Source organism: Ips typographus, linkage group LG6, assembly GCF_016097725.1.
Source record: "Ips typographus isolate SLU linkage group LG6, UJ_Ityp_2.0, whole genome shotgun sequence".
NCBI lineage: Eukaryota > Metazoa > Arthropoda > Insecta > Coleoptera > Curculionidae > Ips > Ips typographus.
In genome coordinates, this window is record NC_138427.1 from 11,746,976 (window position 1) to 11,767,708 (window position 20,733).

A 20,733-nucleotide genomic window follows, 5' to 3' on the forward strand; every position below is an offset into this window, starting at 1 on the left:
GAATGAATATCAAATTTGGAAACGTTACGTTTTGGTCAAGGAAAAGAATTTTTTTACCACTCACAGTAACATTCAAAAAAGTTTAACGACACCCTGAACCAATTTATTAACATGGAAACTGTGACCATAATAAAAATAAACATAAAACCAAATCGAGATTCAAATTTTATTGAAAACCCATGTGCATCGGGGTCGGTTTTCCCGAAAATTAGCTATATCTAGTCCGATGGAGAAAGGCCCCTCGAGAGATGGATTTTCCAAGGATTCCCTCTATAGATGCATTATCCAAAAACCCAGCAGGACAGATTTTCGGGGTTATGTTCGCGTCCGGCAGTTTTCTTATTATTGTTTTCGGTCCCCTTTTACCCTCTCTCCCGTTTAAATATTTATAGTTTACAATCGTCCCCATAATAAAACAGAATCCTTGTCTAAGAAACTTTGTATAAAATTTCGAACAATCTGTCGAAAATTGCCGATGCTGTAAAATAGCTTTCGCGAAATCAGTCAATTTCCCTTTGGGATTCATCTCCGCACGTCGATATCCCTAATTTTCCGAACAGTTCCAAACAGGAAAACTAAATTCGGTCTCAAGACGATTCCTAAGTGTCTTACATCCGGAAAAATATAGACGCTTCCTCCTATATTGCTATTGTTAGATTCGGGAATTGTTCTTGTAACTTTAAAGCCATAGATTTAGACCCAATTTGTAATAAAATAAACTTATTTACTAACATAAATCAATTTGTATTGACTTGCCAAAATTTTAAAAGTGAACAATGATTATTTGCAAAAAGTAAATATTTGAAAAATACTAAATCTACCTGTGCAATATTTGCGTAAATTGCAACACTGTTTGTTGTTGTGAGATTAATCACAAACAAACATAAAAGTGATTTTTTGTTAATGTATCTCAGATGTCACCATCTTACTTGTTAATTCAACTTTTTTAAAAAATGTCATGACAATCAATTTGAATATTTTTCTTATGTACTAGCTAGCAATACCTTCGTTCTAATACATAAAGTTCAAAACAAATTGAATTTTCCTTGTGCACTGGATTTATCACAATTTAAAACGTCATAGCATCGTCTATCTATACCTAAGTATACGGTGTATTATAAAGGAAACATGCAATTTACTTCGGGCCTTGTTATTTGTTTACTACCATGTTCACAAATCGATATAACGAGATCATGCAACAAGATATAACGGGCTTGATATCGACAGGTCAAACGTGAGGCATGAAAGGGATTTGTACCTGTTTTTATATAAAAGTTCTGTTTTAATATTGTAATGGCGACTGCATAACCCTTTTTACCAACACGCTTTGTGTGAAGTATTTTCAATTTAGATGCGAGCATTTTTTTGTTTTTGCTTGCAAACAAACAGAAATGTGCAATTATTATAGTCATTATAGTGAATGTTTTCTAATTGACATGATTCTCTAATACGATAAGTCAGTTATTTCACTGAAATATTTAAATTCAAATTACTAACCGCCAAACTCAATTTTTTTCCATTTCCCTCGACGCCGGAATAATTTTAAATGTAAAGTGAATCCCAGTTGAATTTCTATTTGAGGTACAGGTGTTGGATTTTGTACTTTTTTTATTATCTGACCTAGATTTAATCTAAATATTATATTTAAAATTCCGGGTGGAATTAGAATTTTTAGAGATTGTAACGAAAGATACGTGATTAGTGCAATTTTTTTGTTAATTAAATTATTTTTTTGCAAGAACAATACCTTGTCGGCCATATCGTACCAATGTCAGACTATTTCCAGCAATTATAATATTAATCATTAATTTAATCCTAAAACTTAAAATTAAAGTTTCACTGAACCTTTTTCCTAATTTAATTGGATACGACTGTCACTTTATTACTAAAACTTGTCAACCAAGCACAACTTGCACTAATTCAATTAGAAACTGTTTCTGGCTACTCAAACATTGAAATTTGTATTATTAAAGCATAATTATTAAATTATTACTCTTTGTTCAACTTACATTATTGATGTATGGGTTAAATGCTGTTGCACCTACAGATAACATATATAAAATTAATATTTTTTGCTGGCTTTTAAAACTAAAACTACTGTAAATACTAGTCACTTTTACCGTACAGATCTAAACTTACCAAGTTTTACGAATCCTATTAAAAACTCCTTTTAAGTAGTAAGTTCCTTATTTAATAAGCATAAACAAGACGCACTACGTCATCACAGTAACTTACTAGTAAGTTGTCTTTTTTTTTGTAAAATTTCTGGGAGTGATTAACGGAACGACGAGCGAAATTCGACGAGAACCGCTTACGACCCAATTCAGCGGTGTGGTAAGTCCGATTTCCCGCCAAACACTGTCGAAAACGCGGGTTTCCACTAAAGGTAAGCAGGAAATTGCACAAGCGCCAGCGCGCTTACGCTATTCCAGTTTGCCGGGAGTAGGTCGGGATTCGGGAATACCCCGAAAGCTGGAGCACAAAGTCATTTTGCTACAAAAGGTATTTAAATGGCTGACAATTGAGCTGGCAAAATGAACAATGTTTATTAGCTGAGTGTGAGTCGTATTATCCCAAATTATGGAACTTAAACTAAATTCTTCTTTAAAACATGTTTGGCCTTTAAATCATTCAGTCAGTCTTCCGGGCATTTAGCCAGCTCAATCATTCAATAATACTTTTTCTGGTTGACAAGTTTGTTCATATTTAACCACTATAAACTTAATAGGATGATGCATAAAAATGCCAATAAAGATAAAAGCTTTTAACCTTTTATTGAGTTTAAAATAGGAGAAACTTCTTAGCGTCCTTCTCAACTTTTAAGGTATCCAGAGGGAGCTAGAGTTGGGTCCCTCGCGGCCCGTTGAGCTCTAACAGTTGAACACACTTTTGACAATTTATTAGTCGATTAGAATAATATGTCCTAACTACACATTATGCTCAGAAAACCACTCGGAAATAGAGTTAAAACTTTGGATTGTCAAAATTGTTTTTGGACGCGATGGTACATTTGTAAAAGCAAAGGTAGGATTGTATAGATGAATATAAACAGCAACAGCAATGTGGCAGGCTGTAGACGTTAAGCTGGTCGCAACTTTTAGGCTTAAGTTTTAATTAGCATCCTAAATTGAAACTGGAGCCACTTTATCCGGCCACCGTCTATCCTATCTGGAAGATAAGGGAGGAGACATAACCGGCGAAATGAGACTTTCAATCCCCCTTTTATTAGGAAAATATTTCTAGGATTTAGCAAAGCAGTCTCGACAATGATATTACACCAGTAACTGTTAAAGATTCAAATTAGGACAATCATTATTTACGGTTTATTTTAACAACTTTTTCGTTTCTTTCTCCACAATGTTAATCCCTTACATTACACGGCATCTATCCGCTAGTATGTTTCAGATAATCTCCCTCCGTTCCAGAAAAGTAATAAAATAGGATTCTGCTGGAAACTTTCTGCTTTTCAAATAACCAAACTTCAGATTTCTTTACCGGGATAATACGAAACGTAAAAGAGTGGAATTACCGTTAAACAATACCCATTCATTTCGTATAAAACATTTTATTATTGTCTAGTGGTAACTGTATTACGTCGTTACCGAGAAACTTACGAAATTCGTTAGAAAGTTTGAATTTCCATATGGAAATGGAAAGGCTATTGTTACCAAGACTGGGTTACTGTGAAATAGTTTATTGTTTTAAGTAATTCGATGTTGGAATGGTATAACAAGTTGGGACGTGTTCGTAATTCGAATGCAAAACCATGTCACTGAAATTGGCGAAAAGTTGATTTAAGGTAATTTGGTGTTTGTTAAAGTTTGACAGTTTTGACGTTAATGACAGTTCTCACCTGAATCTGGAACACAGGAAGACTGTTCTAGGATTATCAATACAAGTTTAGTGCAAAACTAATGTATCCTGCTTCATTAGATGTTATTGAAATGGTATGGCAATACACTGGTTTTAGGATCCAAACGCGTTATGATCTAAAAATCACGTGACACCATAATTTTAAAGTCACATGGTGGTCACGTGACTTTTGAATCATAACGCGTTTGGATTCGAAATCACAACCCGAAAGTGAAAAACTGCAGAGAAAACAGTCATGCAGCTCAAAAAGACGTCTTGTTTCGAAAACTGTTCCGAACCGTGATTTTACAGCTTCTGGGCACAGTTTGACGTTAATAATAGTTGTCATATGACGCAAAAGCAATATTATCAGACAGTCACGTGACCATTCTTAAAATAACTTTTAACCTAACCTAACCAATCACAAATTACCTACTATGTTGTGATTTACGCGTAAGTGAACTTTCCATAAAACTGTCACACTAAATATAGTTGCCGGCCGTTATGTGACATGCTTGAAATTGAATTCTTACCGAAAACTCGTTTACGATCTCATAGAAACCGGTAATTTAATAGGGCGAAGCGTCTTCGGAGACGTGTGAGTATATAAAATGGGGACCCCCCCGGAAGAAGAGACAAATTAACTAGCGGATGTGTAGCTACATACAAAATAAGTCGGTATTATCATACAATGCGCTGTCCTTAAAGGAGGATCGGGACTTCATTAGATCCCTTGTTGGGAGCGGAATAACGAATAGACCCGAGAATCTTTCCAGGAAAATATTAAAGAGGAGGCAGTTTGGAAAATTAACTGAATTGAAATTTGTTTCAAACAGTTTTTGTAGCATTTTTTCTATAAGCCAGGAAGGTTTATGTCCTCTTTATATAACAGTTGTTATGCAAATTATGAACTAAAAAAAATCAAAAAAAAAAATAAAAAATTACAGTCGTATGCAACTAAATTATGAATTAGCGAACTGTAGTGCGCAAACATGGAAAAAACTAATCTCGGCTTTACAAATGGGCGGTAAACGTTATACCTTGCATACTATCCAAAGTAAAAGAGGGCGCCATTTGCCAGATTACAACCCGTTATAAATTTAAGACGGTTGCAAGTTAGAAAAGCAAGATTAGGTGCGCTTGGCAAACCAATTCCGTTGTAAGTCCCACACCCTTGTACATTGCGGTTCTAATGCCGTTCCGGTTCTTTTATTTTCAAATTTAATAACAGCCGGCAACTTTTTCAATTTGCCGCGGTGGTAATCTCTGCGAAACAAATAACTTAGAATCTTTTCATTTGAATTTCAAATATGAAAACGACTGTATACAGTTTTTTTTGTTTAATAACGGTGGATTGCTTAAGCACGAGGCTCGGCGGTGAGGGGAAAAGGGATACATAAACGTTTTATATTTAAATTGAATTTTTTTCACTGTAAACACGTGTGGTTACCAAATTGTATTTAAAACAAAATCTTTGAAAATTACCTTTTAAAAATGAAGGGACGTTTGTTTATTCGCCTATGCATATTTATACTGGAACCGCATTGGGTTATTTGTTTTAAGCAAATTCATTCGAATGATTATTCATACGTTCAACTTTATGCACTCCTTCATGCACATAATTTTCCATATACGTATGATTGAACAGCGTAGCTCTTTGCCGTTAAATACGACCAGTAAACGAATGTGGGTGTAACATGTTATATGAAATATCTCACTGCAATAACTGTATTTTAGAACACAAAATTCTTCTAAATTTGTTTATTGGTTAATTTTTAGGCAACTAACAAAACATTTATAGCTTGATGGATCAAATATGGTCAGATGGATGATTCAGGTCACGAAACTGTTTACGAGAATAGTGTTCTAGGATCACGTGACAAGTCTCTAATGTCAAAACTGTCACGCTTTTCTCTTGCATTATAATGTATTATTTCTCATTATCAAGTGGTGGATGGACAACAAATGACTATTAGGTGATTAAAGGTTGAAATTAACACAACAAAAACACACTTAAATTACGTATTGTATTTTGAATTAGTCCAACGAGTGTCCAAGCAATCAGGGTCAAGTATAAGTGACGACATCTATACGCAACTCATGACACCGTAAAGTGCCACACGTTACGCATAAATTTGCATGTTTTTTTGTTAAAGTTTCCCATCAAAGTAAACGCCATCGGAACTTCATTAAGGGCCAAGGGCGGGTATAGAATAAGCAATAATCTCCTTTACTTGATGGGATAGGTAACACATCATAAAGCTTCGAAGCCCGAAATCCGGGTTAGAGCTTGTCTTTGCTACTAATGATCATCAATATGCAACGGCGGTGATGGTGCGCCCCTTTTGTCATCCTTATTCGCGACATGGCCCTATTGCCCTTGATTAGCGCACGTATTTCATGCTCAAAATATCTAGGGCCGCTTTAATTTTCTTCTGGACGTATTTTCTCGTTAACGGATTATAAGCTGGTATAACAGTAATTAAAAGTAACTAAATTGTGCTGAAAAACTCAGGGTCATATTATTGAAGTGCTTACGTAAATTACTAAAATATCGTTAGATTAGAATACTATTATGACTGTAGAGTGGCTCTTGTCCAACACTTCACCAACCAAATAAATAGCTAATTAATTGCTAGATTATAGTTATTGTGTTCAGTTAACCAAACAGCTACAGTATGACCAATTTAAAGCTGTGTGTGGCTGTTCTTGTAGCTTGTACAGCTTCAGTGGTAACGATTATTTCAGAATTGTTAGTGTCTATTAACCAATCAAAATTGTAGGTTGTGGCCGATGATTTAATCGTACAAACCCAATATGGGCAAGTTCAAGGTAGAACCCAAGCCTCAGTAGTAGATGGATCCACTTACAATCTCTGGTTAGGAATTCCTTATGCTGCGCCACCAGTTGGAAATTTAAGATTCCAGGTATTTTTAGTTATGACGTTGGTTCTAAAGTCCAAAACAAAGTAAATGGTGATTACGTCATCAGTAGCACTCAGTAAGACAGTATCTGATGATGTAACCGCCATCTGTAGTGGTTGGTTCTATAATATTGGTTTCTTTTAGGCACCAGTTGCCCCAGCATATTGGGAGGGAGTTAAAGAAACCACCGCAGATGCCAACATTTGCTATCAAGTTAAAACTGACTCAACCACCGAAAACGAGGACTGTCTGTACCTAAACGTGTTTGTACCTGCCAACAAGGTTAATTCCAGTTATTAAGGTCAAAATAACTAACCCAATTTAACCGTGTCTTTTAGGGTTCCGAAAAACTGCCAGTCTTGTTCTGGATCTATGGTGGCGCTTTCAGAGGCGGCTCCTCTAACTTTTACTCGACCGGCCCTGACCGTTTCCTGGCTAAAGATGTGATCGTAGTAACCCACAACTACAGGTACAGTGGCTCAGTTAAATGAAAATTAAAAAAAAAAAATACTATCAACACTCAGGATTGGACCGTTTGGTTTCTTGTCAACTGGTGACACTGTGGTACCAGGAAATGCCGGATTGAAAGATCAAGCAATGGCTTTGAAATGGACCTACGACAATATTGCCGCCTTTGGTGGAGACCCATCCAGAATCGTTATTGCAGGTCAAAGTGCCGGATCTGCTTCCGTAGGCTACCAACTGTTAAGCCCTAAAAACCAAGGTCTTAACCTCTTCAAAAAAAAAACTTTAAAATCAAAATTAGTGTGTTTTTAAAGGATTGATCAGTGGAGCTATTCAAGAAAGTGGTTCGCCCTTAAACGAATGGGCGTTCATTGCCAATCCAAAGCCGTACGTTGCCAGTTTGATCGAACAAATTGGAGGTTCTGTGGGAGAAAACAGTGAAGAGCAATTGCAATACTTGCAAAGCGTCAGTGCTAGTGAAATTGACGCAGCCTCCAAACTGACAACACCTGTAAATATTTCAGTAACTAACATCAAACAGTAACTAACTAACTATTTCAGGCGTTGACTTTACCAGTAGTTGAAGTGGAACACGATGATGCTTTCATCACCGAAAAAATGTATGAAGCTTTCGCAGAAGGAAACTACAACAAGGTCCCAGTGATTATTGGATGCAACTCTGAAGAAGATGTCTTTATTTTGCAGTGTAAGTATACAATAAAAATTTCTGTAATTTATTAAATTATTTTTTTGGCTATAGCTAGTGCTTATGTAAGACAGTTAGGAGCAGGCTATGATTCTAACCCTTATTCCGTGATTCCGGCCAATTTGGTCACTGACGATAGTCGAAGAGACGCTTTAGCCGCTGAAATCAAGCAAATTTACATTGGAGAAGATGAATTGTTTGCCAGCGTTGAACAGGCCGTGATAAGGGTAACTTTTCCATTTTTAGTTAACTGAGATCAATATTAACCATTGGTTTAGATTGGTAGTGACAGTGGATTCACCAGGGGTGTGATCAAGCAAGGAGAGCTGATGTCAGAATTTGCCAATGTCTACTTCTATATTTTCTCGTACGATGGAGAGTTGGGAGGTTGGAATAAGAGCATAGATGGTGAGACAATTTGTGAGTGACCTGTTTGCTGCCAGAGTTTGACTCTAGTGATTTTCAGGTGCTGAAAAGGTTATGCATGGTGAAGATTTGTACTACACATGGGTTCATAGAGGTAAAAGCAGTGAAGATATCAGTACCTACCCTCAATCAGATCAGGATACCAGTGCAAGGCTTGTGACTTTATGGACTAATTTCGTCAAAAACTTGTAAGTTTTTTTGACCATTCGATTATAAGCAGTTAATGTGGTTTTATTGCAGAAACCCTACTCCTTCCGAGGATTCAGTTCTACAAAATGTGATTTGGCCTACAGTAAACACGTATAACTATCAGTATTTGGACATCGATTACAATTTGGAGGTTAAAACCACGCCCAAAGCCACTTATCCGTTATGGAAAGCAGCTTATGAAGGTTACGGCAGTAGACCTTACGTGACTTATTAAAAATACAAATAAAATACATTATCAAGTTTTAATATCTTTTAACTTTGTACCTAACTATAAAACAAAATCGTTTTCTTAACTTCCTCAATAATTTACACGTCAAGTTTCTTTTATAATTCCTTGTAATACCTTAAAAACATGAAGCAATAAAGCTGTCATACATACAAAAGTCGTATATAACACGATAAAGGTATATGACTCACATAGATTGATCACCTTATTTAAACCGCACTTTGTTATCAAGAGAAGAAATTTTAGTTCCAAAAAATCTATTAGTCCTATTGTAGATTTCAAGCCGAAAAAATGTTGACGATAATTTTCTCAGCGTTTTTGGTCTCATCGGTAATCGGCCACAAACTGGTCGATCTGGACAGTTTCGTCAATGTTCCCAAAGTGAAGAACCTTTTTCAACAAAATCCAGATCTAAGTGTGTCGCCGTATTACTTAAACTATGCCTGCGAGAATGATTTTTCAGGAAAAAATATCAGTGAAGCGTGTGTGCAAGAAATGGAAATTGTCTGCAACAATACGGATCTTTTTTTGACAAGTAAGTTTTGTAATGTTTCTGTAAAAATCAGTTTTTTTTCAAACTAAATAAGTAATTACGCAGAAACAACAACATAATCCTAAGTCTACATGTGCATCATTTGCTTGCAAGCTGAAAGTTGCTTTTTAAAGTAAATAATTGAAATCTGATTTTCCCATACGCCAAATGGCCATTTTAAATTATTTTTATTAGTTAATAATTTATGTTTTGAACACAGTTTAATCCTGCTAAAAAATTACAAAGACAAAATTTCATTGTGTAACCGTGACTTTGCTAATATTTCTTAACATCGTTACCAAATTGTAACTTTTTAATCCAAAACCATCAGATTAAAGTTTTTTCTGGTAGACACGCTTATCTATATTTTAATTTGGAAAGCATTGTACACACAAAATTCTGCCACTAAATAAACAATTGTAAATCTTCTCCATAAAAATTACGCTTTTGTTTTATCCTACCGACTGACTTAGATATAAATTATTGGTTATTAAGATAAATCCATACGGTAGCGAAGTAATCTTGATTATTATTTATTAAAGTGACGTATTGTGGCTGCCGTGTGGTTCAAAGTCCACAAAATACATACAAATGAAAATTTGAAAAACCACAAATTTCACTTTTGTTAGTTTATGGATATTATTTATACTATTCTAGTATACAATTTTAGTGGCTGATGCATGGTCAAAAGTACCTTACCCAGGAATGTTAAAAGCCACAAGAAGAGACTGGGGAGCATTCGACCAATGTATCGAAGTAGAACATTGGCAGAATGACACTACAATCATAGGGAAACAATGCACCTACGGTTTTCTCCTACCTTTAAGTACCGAAGTCAGCTGATCACTCCTTCCTGTACTTGGTTGATTCCTAAAATTTAAACTTTCAGGAAATCTATTTGTTGAGTTACTGCGTACCTGAATCGTGTAACGCCTTGGATGTAGCCCGAATGATGATTACAAGCTATTTACCTGAAAACATTTCAAATGTTGTAGAACAATTGTTTAACGAGCAGATTTGTTCTACTAGAGACGGTTTTGGTACTCCAGATGGTTCTACTATAGCTGTAGCGTAGGTTGCCTTAATCCTTCAAGCAAATATACTCTCATGTAATTTCAACTCTTTCAGGACTTTATTCAGCTGTTTTGCTTTTGTAATGGTGTTTTCTACAATAGTAGACATACTCCTGCATCAACATCTAATCGGTAAGTATTTAAGGGTTGCAAGAGTGTATAACTGGTTGCCTTCTCGACAGCGTTCCAGAATAAAAAGGTCCAGACTCTGCTGATAGCCTTTTCCCTACTGAGTAATGGCAAAAAACTGTGTCAGACAACGACGAACAAGAGTGGTGGAGAACAAATTTTGATTTTTCACGGGATTAAAGTAGTGAGCATGATGTGGATTGTGGCGGGTCATGCCGCAGCTGCTTTTTCCGAACTACCGGTCACTGATCGAGAATTAGTGGAAAATGTGAGTTTTGGGAACAGTAGTAATTGGTAGCTAAAGAAAATTAATTTTAGGTGATTTCACAACGTAGAATGCAATACTTGGCCACTGCCTACTTGGCAGTAGATACGTTTTTCTTTATTTCCGGCTTTCTGCTAGCCTACCAATACTTCAAATCTCTGGCATCGAAACCAATTTCCGTTCAGATTTTGGCCATACCTCAAATGATTGTACACCGTTACTTAAGGTAATTTGTATCACCCAGTTTCTACTAACATTACTGGATATTACAAATAGGATTACACCGGTTGTGCTAATGTTCTTCCTGTATTCTGTGTACATATCGAAGCATATAGGAAATGGACCGATTTTTCCCGGTGTTTATAATACCTTTAACACTCCTTGCAAGGAACACTGGTGGTCTGTATTCTTGTACATTCAGAATTACTACAATCCCTCTGATATGGTCAGTATGCATCGAAACTACTTTGTGGTGCTTATTTAAGGTGGTTTATAGTGTTGGGTGCATTTATGGTACTTGTCAGCCGACTGGCAGTTATTCTTGATCTCTCCACTTATTTTGATTCCCATGGCTTGGCAATACCGAAAACGTTTCAACCAAGTCATGATCGGAATGATTGTACTCAACTTGATATTTGTGATTATACCAATTTGCACTAAAATCCTGTTTCCAGACTTTGACGAGTAAGTTTGGTAAAACATTTTAAGTCCAGAATTAAATCAATACATTTTGTAGAGAGGGACTGGAGTATGAAACTCACTCAAAGTTGGTCACCTACTTTATGGGAGTGGCTTTTGGCTGTTATCTACGCGTTAAAAGAAACAAACCCTACCTTTTTAGAAACGTTTGTATTCTTTGGCGTTTATTATTTAACTGGTGGGGGTTAATTTAAACTTTTACAGAATAAGAACCTGCTGATGTGGTGTGTCAGCGTTTTAGTTCTGCTGGCAGCAACCACTCTCTACCATGAAGTAAATATCAACGATCACTCCCATGCAGTCAAATCAGTTTGTCAGGTGATCATTAAGCCTTTCTGGTGCTTAGCCTTGGCTTTCATCACTTATTCTTGCATAAACGGTTATGGAGGTTTGATTGGTATATTTAGATTGACTGCTTGTTCATTTCAAGTATTCCAGGTGTAGTAAACTGGATTTTGACTGCTGGCTGGATCCAAGTGGTCAGCAAACTCACTTTCTGCCTATACATAATGCACATGCCTGTCATATTTTTCTGGTTTTCGCTTCGTAGAACCAGGCAGCATTTTTCTGACTTTGACTTGGTAAACTACTGGTTTTTTGTAGCAATGATTGTATACTAAAACGTTTTGCAGTTTTTCCTTTGGTGCGGACATTACCTCCTCTCGGTTATAGTGGCAGCAATTTGGTCTTTATCTTTCGAGTCTCCTTTGATTACCATTGAAAAGTTTCTGCTTGGTGGTGGGAGTGGAAAGAGAAATACTGATCGAAACACGGTTAAAGACATCATTGAGTCTAAAAACGTAGAAAAACCCAATGGAACGATATCCATCATTCACAAACCGCCTAAAGATGATTTACTTTGACCTTTTTTAAAAATTTGCTTTAAAAATGCTTCTGGCTTTATTTAGTTAGTTATTAGATCTGTATTTTATTTATTAATAGCATAATAGCAATAAATTTTCTAGTTATTTTACGCATCGATATTTGGAATTTAATTTATTAGGACAGAGTGAACTGTGTTTTGTTCTGTTTTTCCACACCAAGACTGAAAATTTAAATTTCATTCAAATAAGAAATAAAACAAAACGCATTGCATGTCTTTATTTATTTGATTTGTGCAAGTGTGCAATAGGAACTATTAAGAATAATATTCACTTTGTTCGTCATTTGGTTGTTCATTTATTTTGTCGACGTTGACAAGACTGAGACCACTGTATAGGCAAGTTTAACCCTCTGAAACATACACGTTTATTTACTGACGTAATCTGACAGATTGTCAAATGATTATTATGTCAAATTACGTCACAGTCGCTCTTTTAACGAGAGTAAGAACCAATATGGAAGGACAATTGGTTTATCTATGTATACGTACTGATAATGCAGCATCCATGTTGATATAGCCAAACGGACCATTCGATATATTGAGTGGTTTTTTGCATCTCAAAGTCATAAATAAAACGAAATCTTGCGTGGTTTTATCAAACTCATACCAGGAACATGCGTAAAGTGCGTCCGATAAACATATGGAGCTCTAAAAAAGTCACGCATTCTTGAGTATTTTAAAGAATTTCAACACTTTTTGTTTTACATTATAAGACATAAATATAATTGTCCATAAAACACTTACCTCGTAAGAAATTTGGTTTGCATTCCAAGCTAACACAAACAATTGAGTAAAGTTGAGTGCGAAGAAAGTAGCATTAAAACAAATTTTAGTGCCCTACAAACGGTAAAACTTTACCTTTTAAAACAACTAAAGTACAAACCTGTAAAATATCAATCAAGATTGTGGCCAAAGTCAACGATATCACCGAGTATTCAAAAAGTATAATAAACCGGAAATTGTTGTTAAAATCATTCACCCACCTACAAAATGATGCATGATTAACCAGAAATATCAAACCGCATTTAACTGACTGAATAATTTGTTGATGTTTTATCGCGCACTTGATTAGGACCTTTTGGTAGTCACGTGAGCCACCCTGAATGGCCCTAATGTGGTGTTGCAGTACTTTCAGCTCTATTTTCAGGAACACCATAACTAATACAATCCCACAAAACTCACACAGAAAAATATTATTAATAAGACTTTTACCTGAACTTACCACACTTTGCGCCACTCCATTATAGTTTAAAGTTTGGAAAATGTGGAAACTTTCGTAAGCTATAGCGATTTTGTAGTAACGGTTGTGATCAAATGGAAACCAAAACAATACAGTGTGTGGCTTAGGGTCCTCCGGTTTAACATTTGGGTGATTTTTGTAATAAGTGTAACTCTTGTATAACCCTACAAAAAAATACGGAATAGAGTGCCAAGTAGGCACATACTACCACTTACCGTCCAGCACGTAAATAGTACCACTTCCATAAAGGTAAAATATTATAACTTTAGTTACACGATTACAGTAATCGACGTTACTTTTGTACATTTTCCGTATAGCTTGATCGGTTAAATTTCTAATTTTCTCTTCTTCTACGGAGGCCGCTTTCACCAATTTGACAATAGCGTCTGATTGGACTATGACTGTTTTGAAAACCACTACAGCCACGAAAGTTATATTCTTCATAAGTGCTAGAGCTAAAAAATTGGACTATATGTTTTAACTAAGCGGTAAGGTAGTATAGTATACTACCTGCGTCCATGTCGTTACCCAAATTCTGGCATAAAGCTATACAAAGTGAAGGTACGCAGAAGATGTACACCACATGAATAATTGTAGTAATCACCTTGTAAATGTAGTAAGTGTAACAGTGGGAGTCTTTCTTCTGCAAACCTGCGTAAAACGCTAAAATTCTGCAAATTTTAAACAGCGTCCTACCCATTTTTGTTGTGCAACTTTCAAGACTTTGGTGCGCGTTTTTATACGCGGTTAGTAAGTGGTAGTTTACCAGATTTTCAGGTTGTAATCAGGGTTGTTGTTACAAACGGGCAGTTTATTTACTCGAGGTAGCGATTTTGGATCAGTGGCGTGCATGATTTATCAATTTACTCTTAAATGTTTCACCTGTACAGTGTGTGGTAAAGTGAAAAGTTCTAGGGAGTGGGTTCAAACTGCCGTTGTAATTTATAATACATTGTATCCAATTTTGTTGTCAGATTAGTAATAAATATTCAGTTTTGTAAGTTTGGGAAAAACTCGCCTTCACTGACCTTTTCATAAATAATGTCTGGATTTCTAAGCCATTTGGATGATAATTATACAGGCCAATAATTTTGCAACATGCACTGGAAAAAAAACCGTTTCATATAATTCCAAATTGACTATACAAAAGAAAATTGCTGGAATTAAACTCAATTTCCAAGATTTTCAATAATAGTAAAAATCAACAAAATATGAATGTTCTCTAGAAAATCATTTAAATCATTTTTAAGTTAGGAATAGTTTGATTTTAAGAAACCAATATATTTCTGGAGAAAGACGGTAAGTTGCATAAAAAGTGGATATTTCCAAACGTGTTGAATGCCCATTATTTACCACATTGTACAAAACCCTGGAGCTTCCTCAGGGTCGTCATCTCTGATCCCCAAGACTGGGGGAGTGATAGGGCACCACCATTTATGAAAGAGAAATCCTGCTGCTTTACTGACGGATCCAGAACGAACGAACGTGCTGGAGCGAGTGTCTTCGCTGACTCGGGTCGGTTTAAAAGACACATAACTCTGGGACAACATGCCACTGTCTTCCAGGCAGAAGTATTTGAAATCTTGTCCTGCGGGCTGGAAAATAACATTCGCCTCATCTGGTGGCCAGGACATTCTGATATTCCTGGCAATGAGGAGGCCGACCGGTTGGCTAGATTGGGCGCACAAGTGACGCCCATTGGTCCTGAACCGTTTGTTGGGATCTCAAAGAGTACGGCTACACGCTCCATGGGGGCCTTGGCCAGGCAACTGTTTCACTGCCGCATCGGGCATGAGATAGACCAAGGAACTCATAGGTGGCCCCAGAGCTCTGAAAACTAAACAACTACTGAGACTCGACAGAAGCAATTTAAGAACGGTGACAGGCTTATTGACTGGTCATTATCACCTTAGCCTTAGACGACATCAGTCTTTGATGGGTGTTGCTGAGGATCCCGAATGTAGGGGATGCTTAGAAGATGAAGAAACTTCGGGACATGTTCTTATGAGCTGTCCAGGGACATAAGGGACTTGTGCCCCAGCAACCTGGTGGCTTTTATAAAGAACACTGAGCGGGACGTGACGGGTCCATATAGGAGGCCTACACGTTTTTCAAGGGCAGGAGCCCCCCGCGGAACCCACTCACCACATTATACAATATTTTAAAACATTTGGCACATCAAGTAGTCCTACACCTACATATTCGTTACATGTCGAAATTAATCCTTCCGTCAAAGGCTTTAAACCTGGTTTCCTGCAGACTAATTTAAGTTTTGAACTTCACTCATTGAAGCGGCTTTGAATAACAATACGGCCGCCTCCAAGGCGAAATTACCCACTCCCACTTTTTGCACACGCACCCAACTAGTTTCGAGTTTTAAGCATCAATTAAAACTACTTAAACATCAGAGGGTAATTTTCACGGACCTTTGACGGGACCCCTATAAAGAAAAGAGGTTTTAATATCGCGCCAACACGGATCTCGTCCAATTAAAATTCCTCCCCGGAAAGGGATTTTTAATTGCAATTATCGGTACTAAATAGGAATCTTTATTTCAATGCTCTATAGAGAAAATTAGTCTGCAAGATGCAACTAGGAATCGAAAAAAAAACTAAAGTAGCAAAATAAGAGTTTATTCAAGTCACTTTTTTTAAAACTTTTTTACTGCGATTTTGAAGTCGTTTCAACTCTTTCTGCTTCTTCTTTAGTTCAGTTTTGCGTTTGTTCAAAAACTTGCGTTCTTCTTCTTCAGGATCCAGTCCTTCCTGAATCCACTTCTTTTTTAAGTTTACCATCCTTTTTTCGTAAAAGTCTGTTTCGTTTAGCTTGACGTAGGCCTCACTTTTCGTCACCGACACTTCAAGAAGGATTTGCGCCACTTCCTTATCTGAAAACTGCACTTACTCAAAATTGTCAGTTTAATAATTTGCAGTGTTGTTACCATCAACTTTGTACTCGCTCAGTTTAGTGTTTATCAAACTTTCAATCTCCTGCAACAGTTTGACGTCGTAAGGTGTTACTAAAGTGACAGCCCAACCATTTCTACCAGCTCTTGCTGTTCTTCCTACACGGTGGACGTATTCTTTAGGAATTTTTGGTACATTATGATTTATAACTAACTGTACTGTAGGTATGTCAAGTCCTAAAATGATAACACATTTAAATCTGTACATTGTAATATACTGAACTTAATACCTCTGCTAGCTACATCAGTGGCAATCAGAATCCTAACTCTATTACTTTTAAACCGATTCAATGCTGCTAATCTTTGGCTTTGTGAAATCATAGAGTGTAAAGCTACATTCTCAAACCCTACTTCATTCAGCATTAAGGAGAGAATGTGACAATTTCTAAAACCAACATTTCAAGTTAAATTTCCCACTTTTCTGCAATAAAGCATCCACCTACTTGCAAGTATTTGTAAAAATTATAACATTTCCTGTTTCATTCTCCCTTTTATACACTCTCAACAACTCAACCATATAAGCATCCTTTACATAACCTGGACAAAGCAAAAACTGCTGCTTTAAGCTTGAAACAGTGGCAACTTCTGCAGGACTATTATCTTCATACAAAAAAGCATCCTTATCCACAAACTTTTTTAATGTGTTCAGTGTGTCTGTGATTGTAGCTGAAAAAAATAGGTTTTGCCTACTTTTAGGTAATTTAGCAAATATTGCCTTAATTTGCTCATCAAATAATCCTCCTGAAAAACAAACATCAGAATAAGAAGTCAAACTAGTCAATACCACCCACCCAACAAACGATCAGCCTCATCAAGAACTAAAAACTTTATTCTAGACAATGAAAATGTGTCACAACTTTCAAGATGATCAAGCAACCGTCCAGGAGTTGCCACCACAACATGTGGATTTTTGGACAATTGTTTACCCTGTTCAACCATATCCATGCCCCCAACAATCACACAAGTCCTCAAATTCATAGGTTTGCCAATTATTGAAAATTGATCTGCTATTTGGTATGCCAATTCTCTGGTAGGAGTCAAAACTAAAGCAAATATTCCATAAGCATTTTCACACAGTTTTTGCACAATGGGCAAGGCAAAAGCTAGGGTTTTGCCACTACCTGAAACACACACATAGTTGATTGATTGTATGATTGTAAATAAATTGGATAATAGAATATTACCAGTTTTGGCAGCTCCAATACAAGTTTTACCCTCCAAAATTTTAGGAATGCAGTTTGCCTGAATTGCTGTTGGTACTTTAAGGCCTGTAGGAATTGTGGTAATAAAAAAAATAGGGAACACTAGGAAAAGAGAGACTTACCTATGCCTACACACTGTTTTATAATCCATTTTTTCAAGCCCAACTGGCTGAAATCGATAATAGGTGAGCCCGCGGACATGGTTAGATGTTGATACTAAACTTCCGAAAATAAAGGGCCCTACAAAACACATGAACTTGTTTATAGGGCTTCATGAAAACATATTCATAACCTCAATTTTTTCAACAGCTGGCTTAATGTCATCTGTCAGTGTCCAACAAAATGAAATGTCAACGATTCTTGGAGGACAAACCAATACATGCTGCTTTATAACATAACTTAATTTAAATTTTATAGTAAAGGTATAGTACAAGCATTGTCTTTACAAGACTTGTACTATACCTATATATGATTTAAATGATGACGTACTTACTACATTAAAACATATGAGGTATCCTTCGGGTTGACCAATTTATTGTTGGTAAATACCACTGTCATTTGGCACGTGATTTTGTCCAAAAATCCATGGGTCAAATCACATGACGGATGACTATAGTAATAGTAATTACATTCAACTGTCAACTCAACCCCAAAAAGCCTTCAAAAGTCGAATGTGTTTCTGTCTACTGTCAACATGTTTTAAAATCATTTTGGTCTGAGGGACAAAGACAAACCACACCACATCATCTTCAATCTTGCTTTGATCGCTGTGTTTGCTTATAAAAAGCTGCTAACTAACCCAAACTTTAAAAGTGAATAGAAATGGATATAGAAGAATCCGAACAAAAATACCGTTACGAAATAATAACGGTAGAGGAAGCTAATATTGAACAGGAGCTGGAAGCACAAACCTTATCAAATCAGAGTCAGGGTAAGAAAACTATTTAACCCAATATTAATCAAAGCCACGAAAATGCGCCAATTTAAATTAACGCTTAAAAACAGCTATTTTTATCAATTATAGATGGTGCTGAAATCGTTTACGAGGGCTCAGCGACAGCCTCAGAACCTGAAATTATCTATTTGAACGATACACTGGAGTGGTCTGAAGAAAAGGTGGATCTTTTGTTGAAATTACACCTGTCTTATTTGGAAGAGTTCCGAAATCCGCGTTCAAGAAAAAAAGATGTATGGAAAAAAGTAGGAGCTGAACTGGGTGTGGATGCCATAGCTTGCGATCGAAAGTTCCGGAACCTTAAACAACGCTACATCAATCTCATAAAAAGAGGAAATAAAAAACAAATAGCCCAGTGGCCGCACTATTCATTGATGGTTGAAATATTCAAAGGAGACGCCAACTTTCTGAAAACTTATCAACAAAAATATGGAGCTTTTAGTGTACACAACAAGAAATATTTTATTGCTCAGAATGAAGTTAAAACATTAAAAAAGGAAGTAGAAGAGGAGCCACCATTTGAAATACTTGCAGGAAATTTGAGTAGAAACCAAGCAGAAATTAGTTCTAAGTTAGATGAATTAATTGATAGAATAAAACAGTCAAATGTTATACAACAAAAAAGAAATGAACTGTTTGAAAAGTATATTCAAACACTACAAAGATAGTGAAAAAACAAATACAAATTTTATTAATTAAAAGTAACCTGTATAGTTTCATTTATCAACTGCCTTTTATCAAAAGCATTAACTTCCACACTAATTTGCAAACTGTCATCACAACTATTATCTAAAACAACATCTTTGAGTGATGATAGTCTAACAAAGTTATGCAAAAAACAAGCAGCATACACTACATCAGATGGTTTTCCTAAAGTAAACTGCAAAGCACTCAGTCTCCTTAATGTACTTTTAAGTGCCTCAAAAGCCTGCTGCACATTAGACCAAGCCTTAAAGTGGACTTTATTGAAACTTGTTTGATTTGCACTCTCATCAAATGGTATCAGTAAATTTACCAGCAAGGGGTACTGACTACTACCTAGTAAATGATTCTCATGGTTCACAATTTCATTTAACTTTCTTCCAAGCTGACTCCCAAGGAATGATTGCTTTGGGTTACACTTAAAATAGTAAAACACTAAATTATGATCACATATTGCTTCCACTGTAAGTGGACATTGATTAACATAAATAGTGCAAGTGTCTATAAATCCAATACAGTTTGGAAATTGATACTTTTTGTCAATTTGTTGCTTTATCAGTGTTTGTTTTTCAGAATCTGGGAATCTGATCAGGTCATCTTTGAAGCTAGCGAATACACTACAAATATGTTGGAAATTAGCCAACAAAGTTGTTCTGCACAGTCCAAATTTAGAAACAAATTTCTTGAATGAATCTCTAGTTCTGAGCAAGTGAAGAAATAGATGTATTTTCTTGTCCATAGGAATTTGTCTGTATTTAGGTACCTCTGCTGATTGCTGCTTCATTCTAGTGGTCACATAATTAATTAGTTCCTAAAAAAAACATATTAACTAATCACCAATCATAAATAAACTCCCACTATACAACCTGTGCTCTAGTTCTTGTCATACCAAATCTTTCATAGTATTTTTTGTTGCTACAGTTGTTAATAAACTTGTCTATCAATAACATGGAATGTTTAAATGATCTTTTTCTTAGGATTTTAGGAACTTTGGGATTCTTAATGAGGGTACTTTTTTCACGCTGATTTTGAATGAATGAGGACGTTTCACAAATGTTTTCCACTACTAATGCAGCTACGTGAGCCACTTCTTCTATTCCTGGAGTGGTATTATCCATAAACATTTCCAAAACGTAAGGATCAATCATTTTAATAATATTACAAAAGAAATTACAAAGCAATGTTTATTTACTTTTATTTTGAGGTTATGTTATAATGATGACGGACTCTTCCCTTTAAAAATATTGTAAATTGATAAAGAAGTGTAAATAGAAAATGA

The 20,733-nt window shown here is 36.0% G+C and overlaps 7 protein-coding genes across 11 annotated transcripts in view; 3 read left to right on the top strand and 4 right to left on the bottom strand.

Moving 5' to 3' along the window:
• LOC145730514 (uncharacterized) overlaps positions 1-2,370 on the bottom strand; it is a 52,413-nt gene extending 50,043 nt beyond the window's left edge. Inside the window, exon 1 of one of the 2 annotated variants that reach the window (XM_081981747.1) lies at positions 2,140-2,370. The gene's annotated coding sequence lies outside the window, so the exon portion shown is untranslated. The remainder of the gene's footprint in view (positions 1-2,139) is intronic. The other variant, XM_081981746.1, reaches the window with a different exon arrangement.
• Positions 2,371-6,426: 4,056 nt separating this feature from the next.
• Positions 6,427-8,825, top strand: LOC145730799 (juvenile hormone esterase-like). The gene is made up of 11 exons (XM_081982223.1): positions 6,427-6,584; positions 6,636-6,779; positions 6,921-7,058; positions 7,115-7,245; positions 7,301-7,500; positions 7,556-7,752; positions 7,803-7,947; positions 8,002-8,174; positions 8,226-8,355; positions 8,414-8,561; positions 8,614-8,825. Exons 1-11 carry the CDS (start codon positions 6,531-6,533, stop codon positions 8,795-8,797), a joined length of 1,644 nt encoding a protein of 547 aa, XP_081838349.1. The 5' UTR covers positions 6,427-6,530; the 3' UTR covers positions 8,798-8,825.
• Positions 8,826-9,063: 238 nt separating this feature from the next.
• Positions 9,064-12,488, top strand: LOC145730784 (nose resistant to fluoxetine protein 6-like). The gene is made up of 12 exons (XM_081982196.1): positions 9,064-9,344; positions 10,012-10,175; positions 10,231-10,412; positions 10,470-10,546; positions 10,597-10,811; positions 10,862-11,034; positions 11,085-11,253; positions 11,305-11,492; positions 11,545-11,653; positions 11,712-11,895; positions 11,946-12,088; positions 12,140-12,488. Exons 1-12 carry the CDS (start codon positions 9,101-9,103, stop codon positions 12,368-12,370), a joined length of 2,079 nt encoding a protein of 692 aa, XP_081838322.1. The 5' UTR covers positions 9,064-9,100; the 3' UTR covers positions 12,371-12,488.
• A 105-nt stretch (positions 12,489-12,593) lies between these two features.
• LOC145730811 (uncharacterized) lies at positions 12,594-16,103 on the bottom strand. 2 transcript variants are annotated; one of them, XM_081982239.1, is made up of 8 exons: positions 14,141-16,098; positions 13,846-14,085; positions 13,603-13,794; positions 13,425-13,548; positions 13,274-13,373; positions 13,135-13,227; positions 12,880-13,038; positions 12,594-12,740 (listed from the first exon to the last, which is right to left on the bottom strand). In XM_081982239.1, the coding sequence occupies exons 1-8, from the start codon at positions 14,328-14,330 to the stop codon at positions 12,687-12,689; spliced, it is 1,152 nt and encodes a 383-aa protein (XP_081838365.1). In that variant the 5' UTR covers positions 14,331-16,098; the 3' UTR covers positions 12,594-12,686. The 2 variants fall into 2 exon arrangements, with proteins under 2 accessions (XP_081838365.1, XP_081838364.1); XM_081982238.1 differs by having other exon boundaries at positions 13,274-13,548; positions 14,141-16,103.
• A 144-nt stretch (positions 16,104-16,247) lies between these two features.
• On the bottom strand, positions 16,248-18,124 carry Dbp45A (putative ATP-dependent RNA helicase Dbp45A). Of its 2 annotated transcripts, none has more exons than XM_081982229.1 (7): positions 17,920-18,123; positions 17,780-17,863; positions 17,387-17,716; positions 17,039-17,336; positions 16,826-16,980; positions 16,572-16,772; positions 16,248-16,517 (listed from the first exon to the last, which is right to left on the bottom strand). In XM_081982229.1, exons 1-7 carry the CDS (start codon positions 17,996-17,998, stop codon positions 16,267-16,269), a joined length of 1,398 nt encoding a protein of 465 aa, XP_081838355.1. In that variant the 5' UTR covers positions 17,999-18,123; the 3' UTR covers positions 16,248-16,266. The 2 variants fall into 2 exon arrangements, with proteins under 2 accessions (XP_081838355.1, XP_081838356.1); XM_081982230.1 differs by having other exon boundaries at positions 16,444-16,524; positions 17,920-18,124.
• Positions 18,125-18,482: 358 nt separating this feature from the next.
• On the top strand, positions 18,483-19,457 carry LOC145730822 (uncharacterized). Its single transcript, XM_081982251.1, has 2 exons — positions 18,483-18,728; positions 18,822-19,457. The coding sequence occupies exons 1-2, from the start codon at positions 18,620-18,622 to the stop codon at positions 19,418-19,420; spliced, it is 708 nt and encodes a 235-aa protein (XP_081838377.1). The 5' UTR covers positions 18,483-18,619; the 3' UTR covers positions 19,421-19,457.
• Positions 19,383-20,672, bottom strand: LOC145730815 (uncharacterized). Of its 2 annotated transcripts, XM_081982244.1 has the most exons (3): positions 20,321-20,668; positions 19,604-20,265; positions 19,383-19,541 (listed from the first exon to the last, which is right to left on the bottom strand). In XM_081982244.1, the coding sequence occupies exons 1-3, from the start codon at positions 20,600-20,602 to the stop codon at positions 19,538-19,540; spliced, it is 948 nt and encodes a 315-aa protein (XP_081838370.1). In that variant the 5' UTR covers positions 20,603-20,668; the 3' UTR covers positions 19,383-19,537. The 2 variants fall into 2 exon arrangements, with proteins under 2 accessions (XP_081838370.1, XP_081838369.1); XM_081982243.1 differs by having other exon boundaries at positions 19,383-20,265; positions 20,321-20,672.
• Positions 20,673-20,733: the final 61 nt, after the last annotated feature.

Bases quoted from the DNA above. Each gene is read 5' to 3' on its own strand.
- LOC145730799 (XM_081982223.1), top strand. From the start codon at position 6,531: ATGACCAATTTAAAGCTGTGTGTGGCTGTTCTTGTAGCTTGTACAGCT. The intron at 7,059-7,114 runs GTTAATTCCAGT...CGTGTCTTTTAG, and splicing joins TGTTTGTACCTGCCAACAAG to GGTTCCGAAAAACTGCCAGT. The intron at 7,948-8,001 runs GTAAGTATACAA...TTTTGGCTATAG, and splicing joins AGATGTCTTTATTTTGCAGT to CTAGTGCTTATGTAAGACAG.
- LOC145730784 (XM_081982196.1), top strand. From the start codon at position 9,101: ATGTTGACGATAATTTTCTCAGCGTTTTTGGTCTCATCGGTAATCGGC. The intron at 10,176-10,230 runs GTCAGCTGATCA...TTAAACTTTCAG, and splicing joins TCCTACCTTTAAGTACCGAA to GAAATCTATTTGTTGAGTTA. The intron at 11,654-11,711 runs GTTTGTATTCTT...AAACTTTTACAG, and splicing joins AACCCTACCTTTTTAGAAAC to AATAAGAACCTGCTGATGTG.
- LOC145730811 (XM_081982238.1), bottom strand. From the start codon at position 14,330: ATGGGTAGGACGCTGTTTAAAATTTGCAGAATTTTAGCGTTTTACGCA. The intron at 13,549-13,602 runs GTAAAAGTCTTA...GGATTGTATTAG, and splicing joins GCAAAGTGTGGTAAGTTCAG to TTATGGTGTTCCTGAAAATA. The intron at 12,741-12,879 runs GTACGTATACAT...TGTATGTTTCAG, and splicing joins ACATGGATGCTGCATTATCA to AGGGTTAAACTTGCCTATAC.
- Dbp45A (XM_081982229.1), bottom strand. From the start codon at position 17,998: ATGTCCGCGGGCTCACCTATTATCGATTTCAGCCAGTTGGGCTTGAAA. The intron at 17,864-17,919 runs GTAAGTCTCTCT...CAATTCCTACAG, and splicing joins AAAACAGTGTGTAGGCATAG to GCCTTAAAGTACCAACAGCA. The intron at 16,518-16,571 runs GTAACAACACTG...TGCAGTTTTCAG, and splicing joins GAGCGAGTACAAAGTTGATG to ATAAGGAAGTGGCGCAAATC.
- LOC145730822 (XM_081982251.1), top strand. From the start codon at position 18,620: ATGGATATAGAAGAATCCGAACAAAAATACCGTTACGAAATAATAACG. The intron at 18,729-18,821 runs GTAAGAAAACTA...TATCAATTATAG, and splicing joins CTTATCAAATCAGAGTCAGG to ATGGTGCTGAAATCGTTTAC.
- LOC145730815 (XM_081982243.1), bottom strand. From the start codon at position 20,602: ATGATTGATCCTTACGTTTTGGAAATGTTTATGGATAATACCACTCCA. The intron at 20,266-20,320 runs GTTGTATAGTGG...TGTTTTTTTTAG, and splicing joins TGACAAGAACTAGAGCACAG to GAACTAATTAATTATGTGAC.